A 21,056-nucleotide genomic window follows, 5' to 3' on the forward strand; every position below is an offset into this window, starting at 1 on the left:
CCCCATCCCCGGGACAGCTCTGTGTATCTCTCCTCCCTGATGGTGGCGGCTCAGGGTCCCTTGAGTCTGGATAGGGGCTCGTCAGCTACCACTCCCTGCTCCCTGGGGCTGAAGAGCGGGCAGCCCTTCCTGGAGGAACTGCAGCAGGGGATTGGCTGGAAGATATGAATGAGATGCAGGGTCTCTATGGCCCTGTTAAGACAATGCTGGACCCAGGAGAGGGCCAGAGAGATGGTTCATCAGGACAGGTGTGAGCACCTAGAATCTATTTTTGCAAAGCAGGAGGGGCCTGGTTGAGCTGAATCGCTCTTAGTTAGGTTTGTCCTCCCCCGGCATCTGTCCATGACCCCATCATCATCTCTTCCCACACCTCCAGGACAGGGGCTGGGACATCTCATTCATCTGTGACCCTCAGCACCCGGCACAGCCCGTGACACATCGTAGGTGCTTAATGACTACAGCTTTAATACTTGAAGACATGACACAGGGAAGCCGAGAAAACAGAGGGATATCAACAACACAGGTAAGGTGGCGTTACCAAGTGCTAGGCGCCATTCGAAGAGACTACTTAGAGTTCGTAATCCAGTCCTCGTAACGACCCGGGGATGCAGGTACTTAGGCACAGACAGGTTCAGTGACTTGCCCGCCATCACACAGCTAGTCACTCATGGAGCTCGACTTGAACCCTGGCAGAGTCCACGGTCTTAGCTCCCGTGAGCCCCATCACCCTATCTTGGACCCTGGAAAAGTTCCTGGCAGTTTACACCGAGCTCCTCACCTGCACGAGCCCAAGAATCGGGACCTGTAAGAGGCCAGGTGTGAACCTGGCGAACACGCCTACGTCCTGACAACCCAGACCTGGTGATGCAGCCGGCGAGGAGCCGTGTTGTGAGCAAAGAAACAGCAGCCATGCCCCGAACCATCAGCTTCCCTCCAGTTCTATCCACACGTCTGGCAAGCCTGTTAGGTGCCAGGCACTGCCTGGGCGAACCAGACGTTCGGTCCCCGGCTCACGTGTCTACTGGAGGCCACAGTCCATGGGGGCGGTAGAGCTCTTTTCATGTAAACCTCGTGACTCCCGTGTACTGCGCAGATGACGCAATGGTTTGAGAGGTCAGTCACTCATCCGTGGTTAAGGACACATATTTACAGGTAGCTGCAGGGCAGGCCCTGCTCGGTGGTACAGACATGCACGCCACACCATCTCCCCTCTTGCGTGCAGCGCATTCCAGGGGAGTTGTGAGATGGAGAGCAGTAAAGGGCCTGCGAGCATGATCAGGGAGTGATAAGTGTGTGGAAGGCAGTAAAACAGGTAAAGGGCTGCAGAGGGCTGGAGAGAGGAGCAAGCCACAGTCAGCGTGGGAGTGGGGGCTAGCCTGGGGCAGGACACCTTGAGTCACCCGTGGAAAAGCAGGGCAGTGTGGCTGGGGCACAGTGGACGGGGGGAACGAAAGAGATCAGTAAGGTGGGGGTCTCGAATCAGGCCTGGCTCCCACACACAATGCTATGTCCAGCCGACTGTGCGGGGAACTACACAGAGTTCATGTCTGGAAGACAAGGGTGGTCTTGGGTTCCAAGCCCCTCTGAAGGATATAAAGCCTCACCGTGCAGCTTAAACCGTCTACCTGTAAAGAAGAAAAAATCAGCTAGTGTAGACATAATCTATGTCAATTCCAATATCTCTCAGAGGTCCTCTGGGGCAAACCCGAACACGTAATTTATGCAAAGTAAGAGTATTAGCACTTGGTCCTTGAGGAGTTCTGTGTATGCAAGCTCTCACCAGCAGGAAGTCATTTCAGAATGAATATTGTTTTTCTAATGATGACCATAGTGGCTTGGGGTGTAGACAGGCTCGGCTCCTACTCAGCACCCCTCTGCCTGGGCAGAGGGCTGTGTCTGGAGTGAAGGGGGACAATATTGGGGTCCCCAGGCCTGAGAAATATCAGGTCTCAGAGACACCACAAGTCAGTGTCCTGGGAGAAAAGAGAGTGATGTCATCGTTTTTAAGCAAGCACAGATTCCCCGGGGTCACGTGAGCTTATAGAGCCTGGGAGGCTGGAGGGCTGGGCTGGTGTCATGACCACACAGCCAGAGGAAAGAGATATCCTCTGCCAGAGCTCACAGAACACTGAAGAGCCGGGAGGGCAGACAAGCAGGGCGCTGGGGTCCACCGGCTTGGGAACTGCCTTTTCCTTGCGTCCCTTTCCCCACTGCTCCCATGCCAGGGATCCAAGCAGGCGCTTCCTTCCCTTGCAGCATCCCACCTGCCCAGGTCTAGAGCTGAGACAGGTTCCCTTCTCCTTGGAGAAGCATGTGACTGCTTCTGAGCCTGCTTCTGAGCCCAGCACTGTGACTGATCAGCTGAACACATCAAACAAGTCAGCAAGAACAGCAAGTCACTCCCTCTCCGACCCTCCGATTCTCCAACCGGTTGGTGGAGATGGGGAGGGTAGAGATGGGGACAGTCCCTAGCTTGCAGAGTTATATCTGAGAACGTGCGTCAAGGTCTTCCAGGCCTGAAACACCGTAGGCGCCCTGCAGGCTCAACCATCGGCAGACTCTGGGAGTGCTCACTGTGTACCAGGCGCTGCAGAGGTCATGTATGACTGCTGACCCTGTCCACTGGTGTGCGAGGGACAGCTGAAGAAAAGCAGTCTACAGTGTGGCTGGGCTGACACACAGCAGCAGCAGTCCTGGTGCTCGGGGCATGCTGTGGGCATGTGGCGAATGCTCCCCGTTTTCACTTGCCCTGAGCTGCCCAAGCTGAGATTTCCTCCTGAACTCTGGTGACCGAAACTGGACCCGTCTGCCCCTTTCTTCTCCTGAAAGTCACGACTGTCACTGGCAACTTTTGCAACTGATGGCTCTGAAGCTTGGGGGCTCCCTAAGGGCTGTGTCTTCAGCTTCTTTTCGCAGGGGAGGGAAGGGGGGAGTAGGGAGGATGAGGCTTCTCCCAGAACCAAGGAGAGCCAGGCCTTCTCACACAGCAGACGCAGCCTGGAGATAGCCTTTGGCCTCTGGGGTTGGCCCCAGGGTTCCAGTGTGTTCTGGCCCCTCTCCCCCACCTCTAGCTATGGGGCCTTGTGTGAGTTACTCCATCTCTAGGAGCCTCATCCTGGCAACCAGTGTCCACTGCCCACTCACAAGGCACTGTGAGTGTGTCAGGCCTGTGCTGGGTGCCTCAGCTGACCGATCTGGCAAAAATAATCAGAATAGAAAAACAGGATGGTAGTTCCCCAAAATATTAAAAATGGAATTATCATATGATCCAGTAATGCCATTTTATGGAATATACCCCCGGGAATTGAAAGCAGGGTCTCAAACAGATATTTACACACACATGTTCCCGACTGCATTATTCACAGCAGCCAAAAGGCAGAAACAACCCAAGTATCCATTCATAAATGAATGGAGAAGCGAAATGTGGTATATGTGTATGATGAAATACTATTTAGCCCCCAAACGGCAGGAAATTCTGACAAGGGCTACAACACGGATGAACCTCAAGATCATGATGCACTTACAGGAGGCACCTAAAATCGGCACATGCACAGAAAAGAAGGTAGAATGGTGGGGAAGGAGAGGTCGGGGAGTTCGTGTTTCATGGGGACAGAGTTTGAGTTTGGGATGATGAAAAGGTTCTGGAGATGGACGGCCGTGATGGATGCACAACCTGTGAGTGTTCATGCTACTCAATGCCACTGTGGACCCTTAAAAATGGTTAATATGTAAAGTTCATGTTATGTATATTACGCCACGATTAAAAATAAGAAAATCAGAAGAAAAAGAAGAAATCAACCTTTGGCATCCATGTCACCATTATCTATGACCCAAGGAAGGAGGCGCCCCTGGGAGGGTGAGCGGACCGCAGAAGCCTGGCCTTCCCATAGTCAGTGTGAGTTCGGAACAGACAGATAGGGGGGCTCAGGGCAGAACCCCAGTATCCCAGTGTCTCTCCACTGCCACTGAGGCTCATTCTCCGCCTGGTTTTCCTCCCGTTGCAGACTACGACCTTACTAACAGAACGACTTGAAACTAAGCTTCCCACGCCGCATGTTGGCTCAGGACGCACCTCCTGCCTCCTGTCCCTTTTGCTCCGTGGGCAACCAGAATGTGCCCAGATGAAAGACTAAGCCCACATCATCACCCCTCGCTGTACGAGGCAAAGATTTCGCTGTATCCAGCTCCTGTCCCGCAATGGCATCCAGCCCGCTCCCCACCCCGGTGGGCTCCCTTACACTCCTAAGCAGCTTGAGGGCAGGAACCTAACGCACCCTGGCAACCCAACTTCTAGCTTAGCGCTTGTCATATGCTTGACGACACATATTTTCTGAAAGGAGATAAACATGCTGATTGAGCACACTGACACTGTTTTGAGAAGTTTACAAGCCTCACTCATGATGACGATGCCACAGGGGAAACACTACTGTTATCCGGGGCCAGAGCAGGGGGAGGCAGCGAGGTACTCACGAGGGGTGTGAAATGTAAGGGGACGCTAAACAAACTCAGGGATCAAGATAGATATTTTTAAAAAAGATTTTATTTATTTATTTGACAGAGAGAGAAATCACAAGTAGGTGGGCAGAGAGAGAAGGGGAAGCAGGCTCCCAGAGAGCCTGATGTGGGGCTCGATCCCAGGACCCTGGGATCATGACCTGAGCTGGAGGCAGAGGCTTTAACCCACTTAGCCACCCAGGCCCCCCATCATTTCTCCTTTTTTTTTAAAGACTCATTCACAGAGGGGCACCAGCTGCCCCTCAAGATAGATATTTTATCTTTTTTTTTTTTTTAAGATTTTATTTTGGGCGGCTCAGTTGGTTAAACATCCTACCCTTGATCTCAGGTCCTGATCTCAGGGTTGTGAGTTCAAGTCCCAGATTGGGCTCCATGCTGGGCATGGAGCCTACAAAAAAAAAAAAAAATTGTAGGGGTACCAACTGAGCCAGCCAAGTGCCCCAAGATAGATATTTTAAAAGAAATTTTAAAAAAAATTATAATTACTGCAAAATATCCAGAATAAGCAAAAACTAACATTTGAGATGTGGACCGATCTGGCCCTGACTTAAACCACTCACCCCACTCACCTCTCCCTAATCCCAGTCCTATCCGATCTGTCTTTAGTAAAATGTTTGATATTTTGTTCAACAATTCCATTGCCAGGATTCTATCTCAGGAACTAATTGAGGCTATGCGTAAAGGTGCACCCATAAAGATGTTCATTGCTGTGTTGTTCATAAAAATGAAAAACTAGAAAATGTATTTGGTTGAATCATTTGAAACTGCCAATAGTTGGCCATTTTTTACCTAAAATCAACAATTTCATATTATCCAATCTAACCCAATCTCTGGTGTCCATGAATTGTGATTATATAATCTATAAATATTCACCCAATGAAAATCTAGGCAGCCATAAAAAAAAAATTCGGAAGAAGACTATGACAGAGAAAGTATTCATGATACAGTGCTAACTGAAAAAAACCAGTTATAAAACAGCATAAAATATACGATCTCTCTCTTTTTTTTTTTTAAGATTTTTTTAAATTTATTTGAGAGAGAGAGAGACAGAGAGCATAAGCAGAGGTGGAGAAGCAGGCTCAAGACACGGGGCTCGGTCCCAGGATCCCAACACTATTACCTGAGCGGAAGGCAGACGCTTAACTGACTGAGCCACCCAGGTGTCCCATACGATTTCATTTAACAAAATCCACCAATGGGGCGCCTGGGTGGCTCAGTTGTTAAGTGTCTGCCTTCAGTTCAGGTCATGATCCCAGAGTCCTAGGATCAAGCCCCGCATTGGGCTCTCTGCTCGGTGGCGGGAAGCCTGCTTCTCCTTCTCCCACTCCCCCTGCTTGTGTTCCCTCTCTCGCTGTGTCTCTCTCTGTCAAATAAATAAATAAATCATAAAAAAAAATTCACCAAAAAGGATCTGAATTGATTATTCACCAAAATGTTAGTAATAGTAAGTCCAATCATGGGATTTGGAGTGATTTTCGTCTCATTCTCGAATTCCTGTCTTTTGTATATTAAACATGTGAGTGTCTAAAGAGAGAAAAGAGAACAGTAGACAGAAACCTCATACCTTGATCTATCTCACAAGACTTTGTCATCCCCTCAACCCAAAAGAAGTGAAGAACCCATTTTTACTATTCATGTCCTTTCACAGATGGAACTCCCAGGCTCTGGCTCTCAGTTTTGCTTGCCTGGGCTCCCCCTCCCTCACCCTTCCTTCCCCTGGACCCCTGCACCCCCAACTCTTGGGACTTTGCTGGAGGGAGTGCTCTCTCCAGCACCACTACCTCCAATGCCAGCCCCTCCTCGGCTGATCTTCAGGTGCAGAAGACATGCCTAAGCCCTGAGAACTGAGAATCTAGAATCGTTTTGCAGTTCTCCAGGCAAGTGAAAACAGTGTTGTGTGGGTGACAGGCTTTCTGGGGGGCTAGGGGGCAGGAATCTTGCCTTCAACCCTCCCTCCACTACCCTCCTTCTCCCTCTTCATGCAGCTGAGACCCAGCAACCTTGGGGCATCCACTCTTCCTTTCCCTTCCTTCTAAAATGTTTTTAGACTTAAGGTTTTGGGTTTTGGTTTTTGTTTTTTAATTCTAAAAAGTACAAAGACTAGGAATCACCTGCACAGCTACCAGAATTAACAATTTACTAACATTTTGTCAGATTGGCTTCAAGCATCTCTTTTCAAAAACAAGTGATATAAAACATTGCAGATAAAATCAAACTCCCTGTTGGTCCCCTCCTCCGCCTCTCTCCAAGAACACTCATTGCTCTAAGTGTGCTGCTTCTCCTCTTTAGTCCATCGTTACACTTTGAGAGATATATGCACACACACTCACCTACATCCGGGAACAACAGCACAACTGTATTACTCTAATTTGCATAAAAGTATACAAAATCATCTGCAATCCCCTCTCTAACATCGTGTGGGGTTTTTTGTTTTGTTTTTAGAGGGAGAGAGAGTGCATGCCCAGGAAGGGAAGGGCAGAGGGAGAGGGGGAGAGAGAATCGTAAGCAGGCTTCATGACCAGTGTGGAGCCCGACACGGGGCGATCCCACCACCCCAAGATCATGATCTGAGTCAAAATCAAGAGTTGGACACTTAACAAACTGAGCCACCCAGGCATCCTTAACATCATGGAGTTTTTTGTTTGTTTTTTGTTTTAAGAGATTTTATTTATTTATTTGACAGAGAGATAGAGATTACAAGTAGGCAGAGAGGCAGACGGAGGAAGAGCGGGAAGCAGGCTCCCTGCTGAGCAGAGAGTCTGATGCGGGGCTTGATCCCAGGACCCTGAGACCATGACCTGAGCCGAAGGCAGACGCTTAATACACTAAGGCACCCAGGCGCCCCTAACATCATGTTTTTAAGCTCATTTGCACAGATATATATTGGTCTAGTTCATTTATTTTACTGCTGCCAGCTGGCAGGTGGGTAGGCCTGATCCTTCTGCATGGAAATCTCTAGGGCTCACGTAACGCTAAGGCTTCCCTGACCTCAAAAGTTTTGCTAATTTGGAGAGACTAAGCCAAGTGTGGGGGTCTCACCCCAGCCCACCCCTTTTGGTCCATACAATCCTCCAAACCTTGCCCCAGCCCCTTGATCTACCCCCCCAACTCCACCCCCAGCTCTGGCAGGTGCCGAGATCACCAGGGCCCTGTTCCTCCCCTGTCTGGCTTTCTCAGGTTCCTTATCCTAACTTGGAGAAATAGAGGAATTAAGATCCTTCACATAGTGTTTTCCCTTATAAGCCACAGCATCACGAGGGGGTCATCCCGAGAGGTCGTGTGTCTCCCCAGGCTTTGGTGCCAGGCAACCCCGGGTAACTTGGCTCTGTTGGCAGGTAACCTGCCCAATCTGAGTCAGGCTCCCTGTCTGTAAAATGGGAATAGTAATACTCAGGCCATAGGCCTACTATGATGGATAAAGGGGAAAGTATATGAAACCCAGCTGGTAGGCTTCCACCACTTACCAGGCAGTCGGAAAGTGCTTCTGCCCTTGTACTTCCCCTGTCTCTTCTCCAAGCAACAGCCACAGAGGTCTCTCCAAATGTAACTCTGATCACATCACTCCTTTGCTTATGTGACTTCCCAGGTTAAGTCAAGAAGGCTTTGCAATACCCGCCTTGGTCTCCTGGATCCTTGCTACAGGAGGAGCCAGCCCCCACACCATGCAAACACTCCAACAGACATGTGGAGAGATGCACATGGAGAAGGACGGAGGCCCCCAGCCAACGGCCAGCACCAGCCTGCCAGCCACGTGAGAGAGTTGCTCTCGCTCCCTTGGGTGACTGCAGCCCCAGCTCCCGTCTGGCTACAACCCCACTGAGAAACCCGGAGCCAAGCCACGTCCAGATACCTGGCCCCATAAAAGAGAGAGACTAAATGATTTGTGCAGCTTTCCGCCATTCAGTTTTAGGGTGATTTGTTACACAGCTTTAAATAAGTAATACACAAGCTAACAAATGATGATAATTTATATCATCGTTACTAACTTGTATGCCAATGCTAGTGTAGTACTTATTACGCTCCAGGCATGATTCCAAACACCTTATGGGGATTAACTCATTTAATCTTCATGGGAACCATCTGCAATGGGGACTTCTGGTATCTCCACTTTACATATAGGGAAACTGAGGCACGACATGTTTAAATAAGTTGCAGTAAGTGGCAGAGCTGGAACATGGCTCCAGGGGCTGTGCTCCTGGCCACTCTCATTCTGCATCTCAAACAAAGCCATAACCAGAAATGTGGCACCAAGAAACAGATGTTCTCCAGTTCAGAGCCCACTTTTAAGGGAGGGAAGATATGGAAAAAAGTAAAAAGAACCAAGCCTCTTCTCTTCTCCCAGCCCCTCCACCAAGTGTCTACCCTTCTCCTTGGGTTTACAGATCTGTCTTTATCCTGCCAGTAGACTGGTCCCAGACAAGAGCCAACACACCTCTTCTGAGTCAGTGAACAAGTGTTTTAAAAAGTCCACACAGTGTTTTAAAGCTCTTGTCACATCTCTTTGGTTAGGGTTCTGATCAGCTGAGATGATCAACTTTCCCTCTGCACTCTAACTCAGCGCAAGCCTCATCCCTGCTTCTTCTAAGTGGCCAACTTCTTAAAACATGTCGCAAGTCTTTAAAGTGGAGGAAAATTCTAAGAAGACAACCTCATCAGGCAGAATCAAGATACACAAAGCACGTGTTCTACAGTCCCAGTCCGTGCCGTTTACAGACATGGCTAATCAGCCGCCTCTTTCCCACTCAGTCCCGAAGTAGCCTCAGCAGCCTTCTCCCCGCGGGGCTGCGGGCAGCCTCTTCCACAGGTTCTGGGCTGGCCGTGGAGCCGAGACCTATTTATCATTCTGGCTCTAACAGGATAAAGACGAAACACCGAAAGCAACAGACTGGAACTAATCCCTCTACTTTCCAAGGGAGTAAAAGGCTCCCTGCTTCCCTTGCTCCGACCCCTCCTACCCAAAACCCATTTTCATCACAGCGAGAGCTTAGAAGGGATTTTGAAAAGAGAAGAGGCTGCAAGAAAACACTGGCCTTGGTTTTAATGATGGTATGAGGACGAAGGCCCATGCTGGGAGGTGTCCCGTGCCCATAGATGACGGGCGTTAGGAACCAGACTCTGCAGCAGCAGGACCAGAAAGGACTTACCCCGAAGTCAAGGTAAATTGGGAATGTAGTTACATTCTTCACTTGACGTAAAACCTTCTGCCGACAACCTCCTAGCACTTTAGAGAGGGCTCGTGAACACGTGTAAGGACCAGCTCAGCCCAAAGAAATAGAATGCTAGCCAAGCAGAATTTACGTATTTCTAGTAACCACATTAAAAAGGTAAAAAGAAACAGATAAAAATGATTTTAATAGTGTATATCATTTAGCCCAATACATCCAAATATTATCATTTCAAAATGTAGTCAATATTTTAAAATCCTTTTCTTGTACTAAGTCTTTGAAATTCAGTGTATGTCACATTTACAGCACATTTCAACTGAGACACTAAATTTTCGCCAGAAATACTTGCTCCATATTGACAGTTCATAAACTTTACAGTTCAAAATGTAGATTCCACAAACTTCAGTTCTTCCAAACACTCCTAAAAGTTGCCCAATAACTGAAATGAGTGTTTGCTTTTTCACTTTAAATCAATTAAAATTAAATAAAATTAAAACTCAGTTCCCCCTGTTGCACCAGCCACACGTCAAGCACTCAGTAGCCACATGTGGCTGTGGTCACGTAGTGGTCAGTGCACATCTGGACCATGCACGCTCTGGCTACCCAGGGACAGGGGCCACCCTCCACCAGATACCCTGTGACCAGGCTCTACTCGGCACATCCCTTTTGGCTTATGGCTCCCAAAAGTCCTCCATCATCTTCCCTGGTCCCTGCAGTGTGTGTGCTCTCTCCCTGGGTTCCCTTTCTCCCTCTGGCCTCAGGTCTGGTGAACTATTTGGGGGCTCTGGCTCAATCCTACCACTCGACTCCTTTAAGCCATCAACACCAGCTCAGATATCACTAGTGGATCGTATCTTCTTTCTCCCTGAGCCTCAGGCAGGGCTCTACCCCAAACCCTTGGATAACGCCCCCAACCTCTCCTACTCCCCTCAGCCTCTTCCCCTTCCAACCCTGCAAGGAGGAACATTACTTGGAGGGGAAAAGCTCGTTTCTAAGCAAAGAATCTGGTCGGAGACGTGCGAGGTTCCAAAAGCTACCCCCCACCCCTCAAAACTGACTGAAGACTTGGCAACTTGACAACATGGGTCCCTTCTGGCTGTGGCTTCCCTGGGCCAGACCCCCTTGAGATGAAAGACCTTGGAATGTCAGAAGTACTCCCCAACAGTTGGTTGAAAGAAGCTAAAAGCCAGCGCTGCTGGGAGAAGATAAAGGGATGAAAATCTGAACTCTGAAAAGCAGCCTCTGAAAGGGCATGACTGACAGCGGTCTGGAATTGAGGGTGTGTGACCTGAACCACAGAGACAGCGCTGGCGGCTGTCCGGGGACACATGAAGCCTTATCGTACCAGCCACCGGGGCACTGGGGAAGTCACCTGGACATCAGTGGACACAGTCTCAGACAGGCCTAGGCAGAGCGGTCTTGCCCCTGAAAGCAGCCCCTTTCTTCCACTGCCTGCCTGATAAAAAGCCATGTGGGGTCCTTGATCCTGCCAGGCCTCGGGGGCCCACGCCATGTCTGAGGGAAGGCCCCGGATGCTTCCACCTTCAGGGTTCTGCCGGTACAGAAGGGGAACCTGCTTGTACGCAAGGACAAGACTTCCAAGTTCCTGCATTGCCAGAAAACATCCTTTCTGGGGTCCCAAATGCACCTGAGGAGAATGCAGTGAAGCAGACGAGGAAACAAAGGGGGACTCGACTAGGTATCACCATATGGAGGACTTCTTCCCACACAGAACTCTCCCTCCCGATACAGAGCCCTCCCCCACCCTGCGTCACTGCAGTATTTCAACAAGGGCACCATTATCTTTGGTCTTTTAAATTTCTTCAGGCACCAGCACCCTCCATTCCCCCTCATGAGCCGAGAGAGAGAGAGAGAGAGAGACGCAACACACACAAGTACCTCATTGATCTCACTTTATAAGGAAATGAAGTGTTCCAGCCATAGACTGTTTTTCGAAGAACTTAGTTACCTCTTTAAGAATCAACACTTCCCATTATATTTGATCACATTTCTGGAAGATTTTCTGAACGGAATGACAGTCCGCTGACGTACCCAGCCTGTACACTGGGTGTAATTTATCACTTCCTGATGACTCAGGGACATGTTCCTGAGCCTCCTCTCCACAGCCTACGGGCCTAATGACCCAGACTTCCACCTTGGGCCACTTATACCCTTGCTGAGCCTGCCCCAGCCAAGTGCCCCGGGCACACACCCTGCAGAGATGGTGCCCTGGGCCTTGGCCCTCTGGAACATTCTCCCGCTAGGTGCCCGTATGGCTCTCTTTCCATTCATGCCACAGCTCAAACACCATCTTATCTGAGAGGCCTCTCCTGGCCATCCTTCTCTCGTCTCTCTGTCCCCTTTTGTGGCTTTATTTTATTTTCATGGTATTTATTTCATGGGATTGCCCCCCACTCCACACCTAATGCATTGTATATTTATCTGTTCATGGTCTGTCTCTCCCAGACTAGGAAGCGAGCTTGTCAAGACCAGGACCTTTTACCCAGTTTGTTATCTCCAGAGCCTGGAACAGTCCTGACACATAGTAAGTGTTCGGCAAATAATCGTCAAGAGAAGGAATAATGATGCCATCAGCACTTCTGACCAGTGTGTGTGTGTTCAGGAAGAGGGGACTGCTCCAAACTCCTATGGCCTTTCCTGGTTGGTTCCTTTGTTGTCAACCGTCGTCCCTTCTCGGTGTAGCCGCAGCTCCTAGCAATTCTCTCATCTCACTTCTTCTTATCTTCTTCTTGTAACCCCAGAAAAGCAAAAGGCTACCAGGAGATGGCCAACCTCCTGATCTCCTTAAACTGATTTTTACGATGATCATTTCCAGGTTGGGGCCTAAGGGCAATGACCACACCTGTCTTCTGAGTCAAGTGCAAGGACGCAGGACTATCCGTTCTCTGTTCGGGGGTCTTTGTGCTTTCTTTTTGGTCTCCCCAGATGGCCCAGATGTCTGAAGTCCACCCACAGACACCCCTCCATGTGTGCCTGTGAGCAACCCCAGACACACAAATACCGCAGGCTTCTAGTGTAGCAGAAAGGGAGCTGCGCAGCTCCATCAGACAGCGTTCGAAGGGAAGAGAAGTAGGTCCAGCTTATTCCTTTTGAAACCTTGAAGGTTTCATGCTCTTCTGCACATGAATGGTCTGGCTCTTCGTACACCTCACCTTATGGCCTTATTCTCTTTCATCTAGGCACTAGCAGACCTTGAGCCCTGGTTTGGGGCCACCTCACTTCTTCAGAAGTAGGTCAACAAAGCTAAAGATGGTTTGAGTTGGAAGGTGCCTCGGAGGTCCTATAGTTCAACACTCATCTGACCGATGAGGGGACTAAGGCTCAGAGAGGGGAGGTGACTCACCTAAGAAAACGTCACCCCTTGGGGGCAAGACTAACCCTAGAAGTGGGTCACTTGGTTTTCATTCCACATCATCTCTCCATCCCGTCACACTTTCATTCCCCTGTGGCCAACACCTGTTTCCATCTCAGGCCACTCTGTTCTGCCAGGTCCTGACCCCTTCAAGGGCCTCTAATGGCAGGTGTCACACTCTGACTATGTCAAGAGATGTCATCCACCTCTGAGCCCTGGGATATGCTATTCCTAATGTACATTGAGCCACACCTCACTTCATGGGATGGCAGAAAAGAGACACTGGGGCCCTTAAATCACACCTGAAGCTCTTCCTAATGGGTCCAGAAGAGTTGAAAGGCTCTCCTGGGGACAGACTTGCCTTTATGTCTTCCCAAATGTGGCCCGAGCCTTATCTTGCCTAGGGCGTATAATCGAAAAGCGTTCTCCTATTTGCCCCCTGAGTTCCAAAATACTCCAGGCTGCCACTCCTACCTATTCCGATATGTTCACAAAAATCCTGCGGGTGGTCACACTGTCTCCAGCCAGATACTGTTCTGAGGTATAGCTGAAATTCAGGGTGTCGGGGAGATGGGCAGGCCTGGCTTCAATCGGGCAGGAAAGCTTTGTGGGCCTCATTCTGAGGAGCACGAAAGACACTAAATACATTTGCTGTTTCGTGGCTTTGCCTCCAACCAACTTCGCCCCCCACCGCTTGCCTGCTTGGTGGCTCCAAAGGAACAGGGAGGGGACAGCACAGTGGCAGACCGCTATGGGTCTTTCAGTCATCCTCCTCCCTGGCCTGGCCTCCGTGTTCTCAGCCAGCCCTGCTCCCTACAGCGCCAGGTCCCTTGTGGGGTAAGAACTGGACCCTATTTCAAACCCCATCACAGAGCTGCCTGACGTCTTAGGAGATGGACAGACAGCAAGCCTTTTCTCATCCCCGGGCAACCGCTGCGAAGAAACTGCTGACCTGTTGACAGGGGGTGTGAAGAGAAACTCTGGTCATCCTTTGGACTGTTCGAGAGAGGGGTGGTTCAGTGACCGTTGTCCTCTCTCACTGCAACTTCTGCCCACTCACCCCCGTTCTATTCCTTCACGCCTTACGGAATAAGTCACATAAACCTCTTGCCTTTTCCATTGGCTCAATGCTGAGCACTGATGGGGGAGTCAGAAGTGTGAGATGTGGTTAAGAAGTTTACTTCCATCGAGGAGTCGAGAGTGATTTTATTCAACGTTGAATACATTTTAAAATAATTATCCCAAAGGGCTTTGTCATTATAATGTTAAAAGATGTTTATTATAAAAAACGTCAAGGTGGGGCCACTGGGTGGCTCAGTGAGTTAAAGCCTCTGCCTTCGGCTCAGGTCATGACCCCAGGGTCCTGGGATCGAGTCTCGCATCGGGCTCTCTGCTCAGCAGGGACCCTGCTTCCTCCTCTCTCTCTGCCTGTCTCTCTGCCTACTTGTGATCTCTCTGTCAAATAAATAAATAAAATCTTAAAAAAAAAAAAAAAGTCAAGGAGCACCTGGGGGTGCAGTCAGTTAAAGCACCGACTCTTGGTTTCAGCTCAGGTCTGATCTCAGGGTCGTAGTATCAAGCTCCGCGTCGGGGTCTGCATTCAGCACACAGTCTGCTTGGGTTTCTCCCTTCCTCTTCCTTTGCCCCCTACCACGCTCTCTCTTTCCTCTTATTCTCTCTCAAATAAATAAATAAATCTTAAAAAAAAAAAATGTTGAGGGGCACCTGGATGGCTCAGTCAGTTAAGCTTCTGACTCTTGATCTCAGCTCAGGTCTCATGGTTGTGAGACCCAAGTCCCACCCTGGGCATGGAGCCTACTTAAAAAAAATGTTGAAAAAGCCAAAAGACGGATGGGGGGATTACCCATAATCCTACTTTTCTACTGCTAACATCTTGTTCTCAATGGTTTTTGCGTTTCTTCCCCCATCAAATGTTTCTGGAGTCAACACAACGCGGATCTAAGTACTCCAGGAAAGAGACGCTGGGGCATCAGCCTTGGTCTTGCCCTAAAGATGCTTCAGGGGAAAGAAGACATAGCTTGGGCCTCACAGGCAGAAACACCTCATTCTAAAGGCACTTCCTACTTGCCTTATTGTGGGTAAGTAAGCCACGGTTAGTCATATGTCAGCTGGACCTGATAACGGCCCCTACCTCGTCAGGTTGTTGAGGGGAATCCGAGAGGTTGAGGTTTGTGAGACATCTACCATAGAAGTAGCCAACGAACGCAGCCTCCATAAATATCACACAGAGGTAACGGCCTTGACAGAGGCCAGACAGGTAGGGACCAAAGAGAAGTGTCCATTTAGAGGAGAGACACCAAGGCCCTGCAGGCCATTTCCAGAGCCGTTGCACACCGTCTGCGAGTGCACCCAGGAAATTGTCTGAATGGCCTGCGCCCCTCCACATCTCCTGAAATGGCATTTCCAGACCCAAGGGCTTCCTCTGCTCCCAGAGCTGGTAAACTCAACTACCAGAGAAGAAAGCCAGGCCCAAGGCCTGGAGCGGCCAGTGCTGGAACTACTGCTACTGCACAGAAATATGGCACCCATCTGAAGAGTGAGTAGCACCTTAGAATCCTGGGACCTCGGGACTCAGGCCTCCCAAGGAGGTGACTCTTGGGCTCTCAGGCCCTTACCAGTCTTGGTGCCTCTGTGCTGTCCCCAGGTCCTACAGGAAGGTCTCAGCATGACCCAGGCTGGGACCCAAATGACGGGAGACCAGGTGCTTCCCAATCTGAACCCTTTGGCAAGGGGAGCTACAGGTGAACATGCATCTCTCTCCCCATCCTCTGTCTTGTGCATGGCACCTAGACAAATGAAATATAAAATCATTTTCTGTCTTTTAGGCAAACCCTATTCCACAGTTCCGAAACGCACACATGATAAATAAAATATGAACCCATCAAGATCTTGTTGAAGCCTCCACTCTCAGGGTACAGCACCAGGAAAGCCATCCGTCACCAGTGTCCCCTCCTGCTCTGTGAGCAGGGATCCCTTTGAGGCCTTGGGGGTCACTGCAGGACCTCCTCCTGACAGGGACCTGTCCCTCCACAAGCAATAAACCTCACAACGCGCCTCAGGAAAATTCCTTTGAAGCCAATTTATTTGCTTCTAGAAATGAAGCTCTCATGAGCTTGTCTAAGGATCAACAAACCTTAGAAATCATTTAACCCCCATTTGACATAAAATAACCAAGGTCCAGAGATATAAATATTTTGTCCGTAATCATCCACAGGATTCGAATTGGAGGATAAGAAAACTTGTGCCTGGGGCACCTGGGTGGCTCAGTTGGCTGAGTGCCTGCCTTCAGCTCAGGTCATGACCCCAGGGTCCTGGGATCGAGTCTCACATCGGGTTCCCTGCTTGTCAAGAGAAGTCTGCTTCTCCCTCTCCCTCTGCCTGCTGCTCTGCCTACTTGTGCTCTTTATCTCCATCAAATAAATAAATAAAATCTCAAAAAAAATACCCCAAAAAACAAAAAACAAAACCAAAAAACCCTCGTGCCTAAGACTTTCACGGTTCCAAACAGGCAATGTTGCAAATGAGTACCCCTTTCCTGAAAATATTCGTAATGGACAGTCTTTTTAAAATATGCCTGCAAAGTGAATTCCGTGTAGCACCTTAGCATCCCACCCATGCCTCTTAGAGAACTAGCATATGGAAAACCTGGGTGCCAAACCAATCACAAATGTTCTTCCTGACTGCGAGGTCTGAGGACCGAAGGCCGGCCGTGTCTGCTCAGCCGCCTGTTTTAGCGGCTGTCCAGGGCCAGCATGCATCAATGTAGATTCAAGTGGATTTCCCCAAATCCACTGCCTTGCTCAGAAAAAAACGGCATGGAAAAATCACGAGTCCTGCCACATCGTCAGCAGCCACTTAGGGACGGAGTCAGTATCTCCCTGTAGTTTTACACATTCCATAACCAATTTTTCACATCAAAATTTGTGACACATGGGCTGACAGCAGGACAGAATATTAAAAATCAGGACCTCCCTGAGAAATCCGGGCCATACGGTTGCTATGCCGACACCCCGCAATGCCAAACAGCGCCTCCAAGGTCTGGAAGCAACTTGGCGGGCTTCGAATAGCCCAGACATTGTGAAGGCAGAGCTGCCCCCCCCCCCCCCCCCCCCCCCCCGGCCCAGGCTGTTAGGCAGACCCTCCCTTTCCCAGCTCTGCTCTCCAATTCCCCAGGGGAGTGATGATGACGCTTGTCTGAATTTTCTCAGCCTCTGTCAGCAGCGCTGGCCACATCATTCCCTAAGAATTTGAAAACCCACATGCAGCGTCCTGGCCCAACTAGACAGAGACATGTTTTAGAAGGGCAGGGAGACCAGTGAGAGGTTCACCACAGCGTTCCGGGAGAAAGCAACCCTCAGAAGCACCTGCCTCTTTTAGGCAGGACATAGGGTTCAACCCCCCAGGGGAGATGAACATGCATTCCCCTACCTCCTTAGTTATGCTCAGGTTGGAGCCAGGAACAAAACACTAGGATGGGGGACCTGGGGGGGTGGGGGGGTGGTGAAGCTTGGCTGCTCCCAGAGACAGGCAGAAATCCTACTTCATCCGCCTAACAAGTACTTATTAAGTCTGGCTGTGTGCATCAATATGGAGATGTAAGAAGCTTCCAGCATAGTCCCTGCGTGACAGCCTATATGACTAATAACCCTCCTGAAGTGAAATACCTCGGAAGATAGGAAGACAATGCGAGGCTATGTCCATGGAGGTGTGTGACTGGGGACCAATGTCTATGCAGCAGAACAGAGCTAAAACTGAAGAACAGAGAGCGCGCTGGCCAGGGCCCGTGGTGGCCGGCCGGAGAAGAGGCTGTGGCTCACTCCCCCGAACTCCCACTCTCCCTCTCTTCCTGCACCTCCACTCCCTGGATCCCGGGATCTTCTTGATAATCCTTCACACTTTAAACTTAGCTTCCAGTTCACAGCCCTGCTCCAATCTGCAGCAAGTCGAACCCCATGGGAACAAGGAGAGGGCCGGAGGTTGTTCATGGGTGCCCCCTCACGACCTCTAATTTCCTCCCCTCAAAACTCGGCGGGGGCCTCCAGCAGAGCCCACCCCCCACGCCCCCCACACCGTTCCAGGGCTCTTGGTCTGAGAAGCCCTCCTGGCAGATCTCAGAGGGCAAGGAGGAGTGAGGATAGGTCCAAGAGCAAGGTCAGGATTCTGAAGGAGACACAATTGTGAGAAGACCCATACTCCAGCTCTGCTCCCACCGACAGTTTCCCTGGGCTCTCTTCCTTCCCTTCCCCTTCCTCTCTCCCTTCCATTCTCCCCTCCCCCTCTGCTCCAGCTCAGACCCTCTTCCCCACACGTCACTAGAGCGTCACCAGAGAGAAGGACAGAACATCTGGCCAGCCTGCCTCTCCCCGGCCGATCCAAGCCCCCCTACCCTGAGACCCGGGCTGGCCCACTCAAGGTGTAAGAACAGGGTCTCTCGGATGGGTCCTGCACAAGCTCCCTGCAGGTCTGGGGCCACTACTGGTTTGGCCAGTTCCCACTCCACTCTGTCAGTCTGCCCAGATCCCAATACCCTGGAGTCTTTACACTGGGGGATTTATGCTCATCAGCCTTTCCGTCCAAACATCCTCAAGTGCTCTGGAAACAGTTCCTAGTGACAGGGACCCTGGGCTCAGAAGGGAACACGCCACCTAATCAGGCTCACCCACAGAGTTCAGCTGGACAGGGATCTGGGAGTTGGGGGAGAGGGGCTGGGGAAAACCCATAAACCCCAAGGTCTCCAGAGGCAAAGCTAGGAAATACGATTCCCCTGCAGGGTTTTTTTTACGTCTTCCAGAGGTGGGGAGGGTGGGGGGGATTGACAAGACACGGCATCTGGGGCAGGTTGGGAATACGTGAACATTTCCACATTGACACCCGCCTCCATCATATTCCTGGGGCTCAGCTGCCTTTGCAGAAATATCCCAGATTCTACTCCACACAAGCCTTCGACCTCCTGAACCTGCATCTCCCCTTCCAGAGGAGCTTCGCACTCCTCCCTCCCCAGGCCCAGATCTTTTCCATCAGAATGGCCACCCAGCTCTACTCTCCCCCTTTGGCCCCACACTTTGCTCTCCCTCCTTCTGGTCCTCTTCTGGCAGAGCTGCCCCATCGTAGCAGCTTGTTCCGAGGGTCGCCCGAGGCTCTCGCCCACCACCGGCCGCTGTCGGAAGAACGCAGTCCCCCGACCGCGCCTCTCCGCGGGTCCCAGAGCCTCACGCCTCAACAGGTGCCCCTGCCACACCGGGCTGTCACCCGGGGCCCCTGCCGAGGCGGCGACAGCAACGCCCCCTGCAGGGCGGCGGGGGTTCCGCACGCCCCAGCCCAAGTCCCCGGAGCGCCTAGGGCCCCGGCAACGTCGCGGAGGCCCCCGCCGTGCTCCGCCACCTTTGTTTCCCCACTGGCGCATCGCGGAGTTGACCGCGAGAGAGGGAATCTCCCAGCCCTAGCGCACACACTGCCAGCTCGCCAGTCGTGATGGATCTTCGTGTTGGGGTGAAGGGCGCATACAGGAAGAGAGACCTTTTCCGGACCCAGAGAATGCCGCGGGTGCAGTGGGAACTCGAGTCCTCCGTGCGAGAGAAGCAAGTTCAAGTTGATCCGAGCCGAAAAGGGGGCGCAAAGCCCGGCGCAGCCCCTAGCGACCCTGCCTTACCCTACGCCCCCACCCCACGTCCTTTGCCCCCGGGAGACTAGAGAGGGGCTGCGCACCGCCTCCTACGCGCTCAGCCGCGCGAGGTTCCCACTGCCCTCTCGCTACGCGCAAGGTCCAGCTGCCTTCCTGGGGCGGGCGAGGTGCTGACTGTCCCCGGCCCCCGACCCCCAGCCCCTGGCTCCGCCCGCGCAGTGTTGAGAGAGCCACGTTCCCAGTCGCGCGCGTTCGCCGGGCCCACCAAACTTGCAGCACTTTCTCCCAGCCCCCATCCGCTGTCACCCTCCCTCCATCCGTGCGCCCTGGCCCGGCTGGCCCGACAGAGGTTGCCATAACAACGGACAGGAATGCTCCAACATATACAAAGCCGGCAGGGCGCGGCGGGCACGCAGCCCCCTGCCCCGCGCCCTCTGCAGCCGCTCGGGGCTAAGGACGCGCGCCGCGGCTCCCCGGCCGGCCGCCCGGCGCGCAGGGCGTACTCACAATGAGCGGGATGGTGCGGTCCTCGCGGAGCTGCTCTGGCTTCCCGCCGGCCCTCTGCGCGCCCCGGCCGCCGGAGGATGCTGCGTGGGCTCGGTTGTCCTGCCATAAGTAGTAGAAAGTGCCCAGGATCCAGGCTACGGTCAGGATGGCGATGGCATTGGCGCGGATCTTCCTCATGGTGGGCGGGCGGGCGCCCCGAGTGGGGGCCCGGTCCGGTTGCTCTCGGGGCCGGGGTGGGGGCGCTCGCAGCCCCAGCTGTTTGTTTTCGCTCGCGCCTGGCTGCTCAGTCCTGCAGAGCAGAAAAGGGAGAGAGGTGGGGGGTGGGGGGTGATAGGGAGAGACAGGAGCGCAGAGCGATCCTCACGGTCCTAATGCCCTTCAGCCCCGAGCGCGCGCGTCCCCCGGGCGCCCATTCATTCGCGCGCAGAGCCCGCCCCGCGCTCCAGCCCCCGCCGGCTGCCCGGGCCGCGGCGCACGGGTAGAGGAGCACGGCGGGTGCGAAGCGGCACTGGAGCAAGGCCCCGCGAGCCAGACGCCCGCGGTGGAATGGCGACGGGCCAGAGCCAGCCTCTGCTCCCACAGCTCAGCGACCGAGCGCCCGGCGCCTGCCCCCGCGCGGCCCTAGTGGGTCCCGCCTACCTCCACGCACCCCCGGCCGGAGCGGCCCTGAGTCACGGCTGGAGATGCGCGACCCCGGCCCGGGCCCGCGCCGCGAAGCTGCGGTTCTGGGCTGCGCTTGGAACTGCGCTCTGGCGCCGGGTTTAAGGTGTGTTCTGCGAGGCCTCGGGAAGGGACGGCTGGGCGGGAGGAGAGTCTGGAGTTTGCCCCGGAATCCTCCGCAGCCTAGGATTCC

The 21,056-nt window shown here is 52.2% G+C and overlaps 1 protein-coding gene across 1 annotated transcript in view; it reads right to left on the reverse strand.

Annotated features, from left to right (window-relative positions):
* Window positions 1–20,494, reverse strand: part of GALNT16 (polypeptide N-acetylgalactosaminyltransferase 16) — a 94,108-nt gene extending 73,614 nt beyond the window's left edge. Inside the window, exon 1 of the mRNA XM_044230173.1 lies at window positions 20,204–20,494. Coding sequence (XP_044086108.1) covers window positions 20,204–20,380 — 177 coding nt within the window. The 5' untranslated portion in view covers window positions 20,381–20,494. The remainder of the gene's footprint in view (window positions 1–20,203) is intronic.
* Between the last annotated feature and the right edge of the window lie 562 nt (window positions 20,495–21,056).

Source organism: Neovison vison, chromosome 13 (assembly GCF_020171115.1).
Source record: "Neovison vison isolate M4711 chromosome 13, ASM_NN_V1, whole genome shotgun sequence".
NCBI classification, from domain to species: domain Eukaryota; kingdom Metazoa; phylum Chordata; class Mammalia; order Carnivora; family Mustelidae; genus Neogale; species Neogale vison.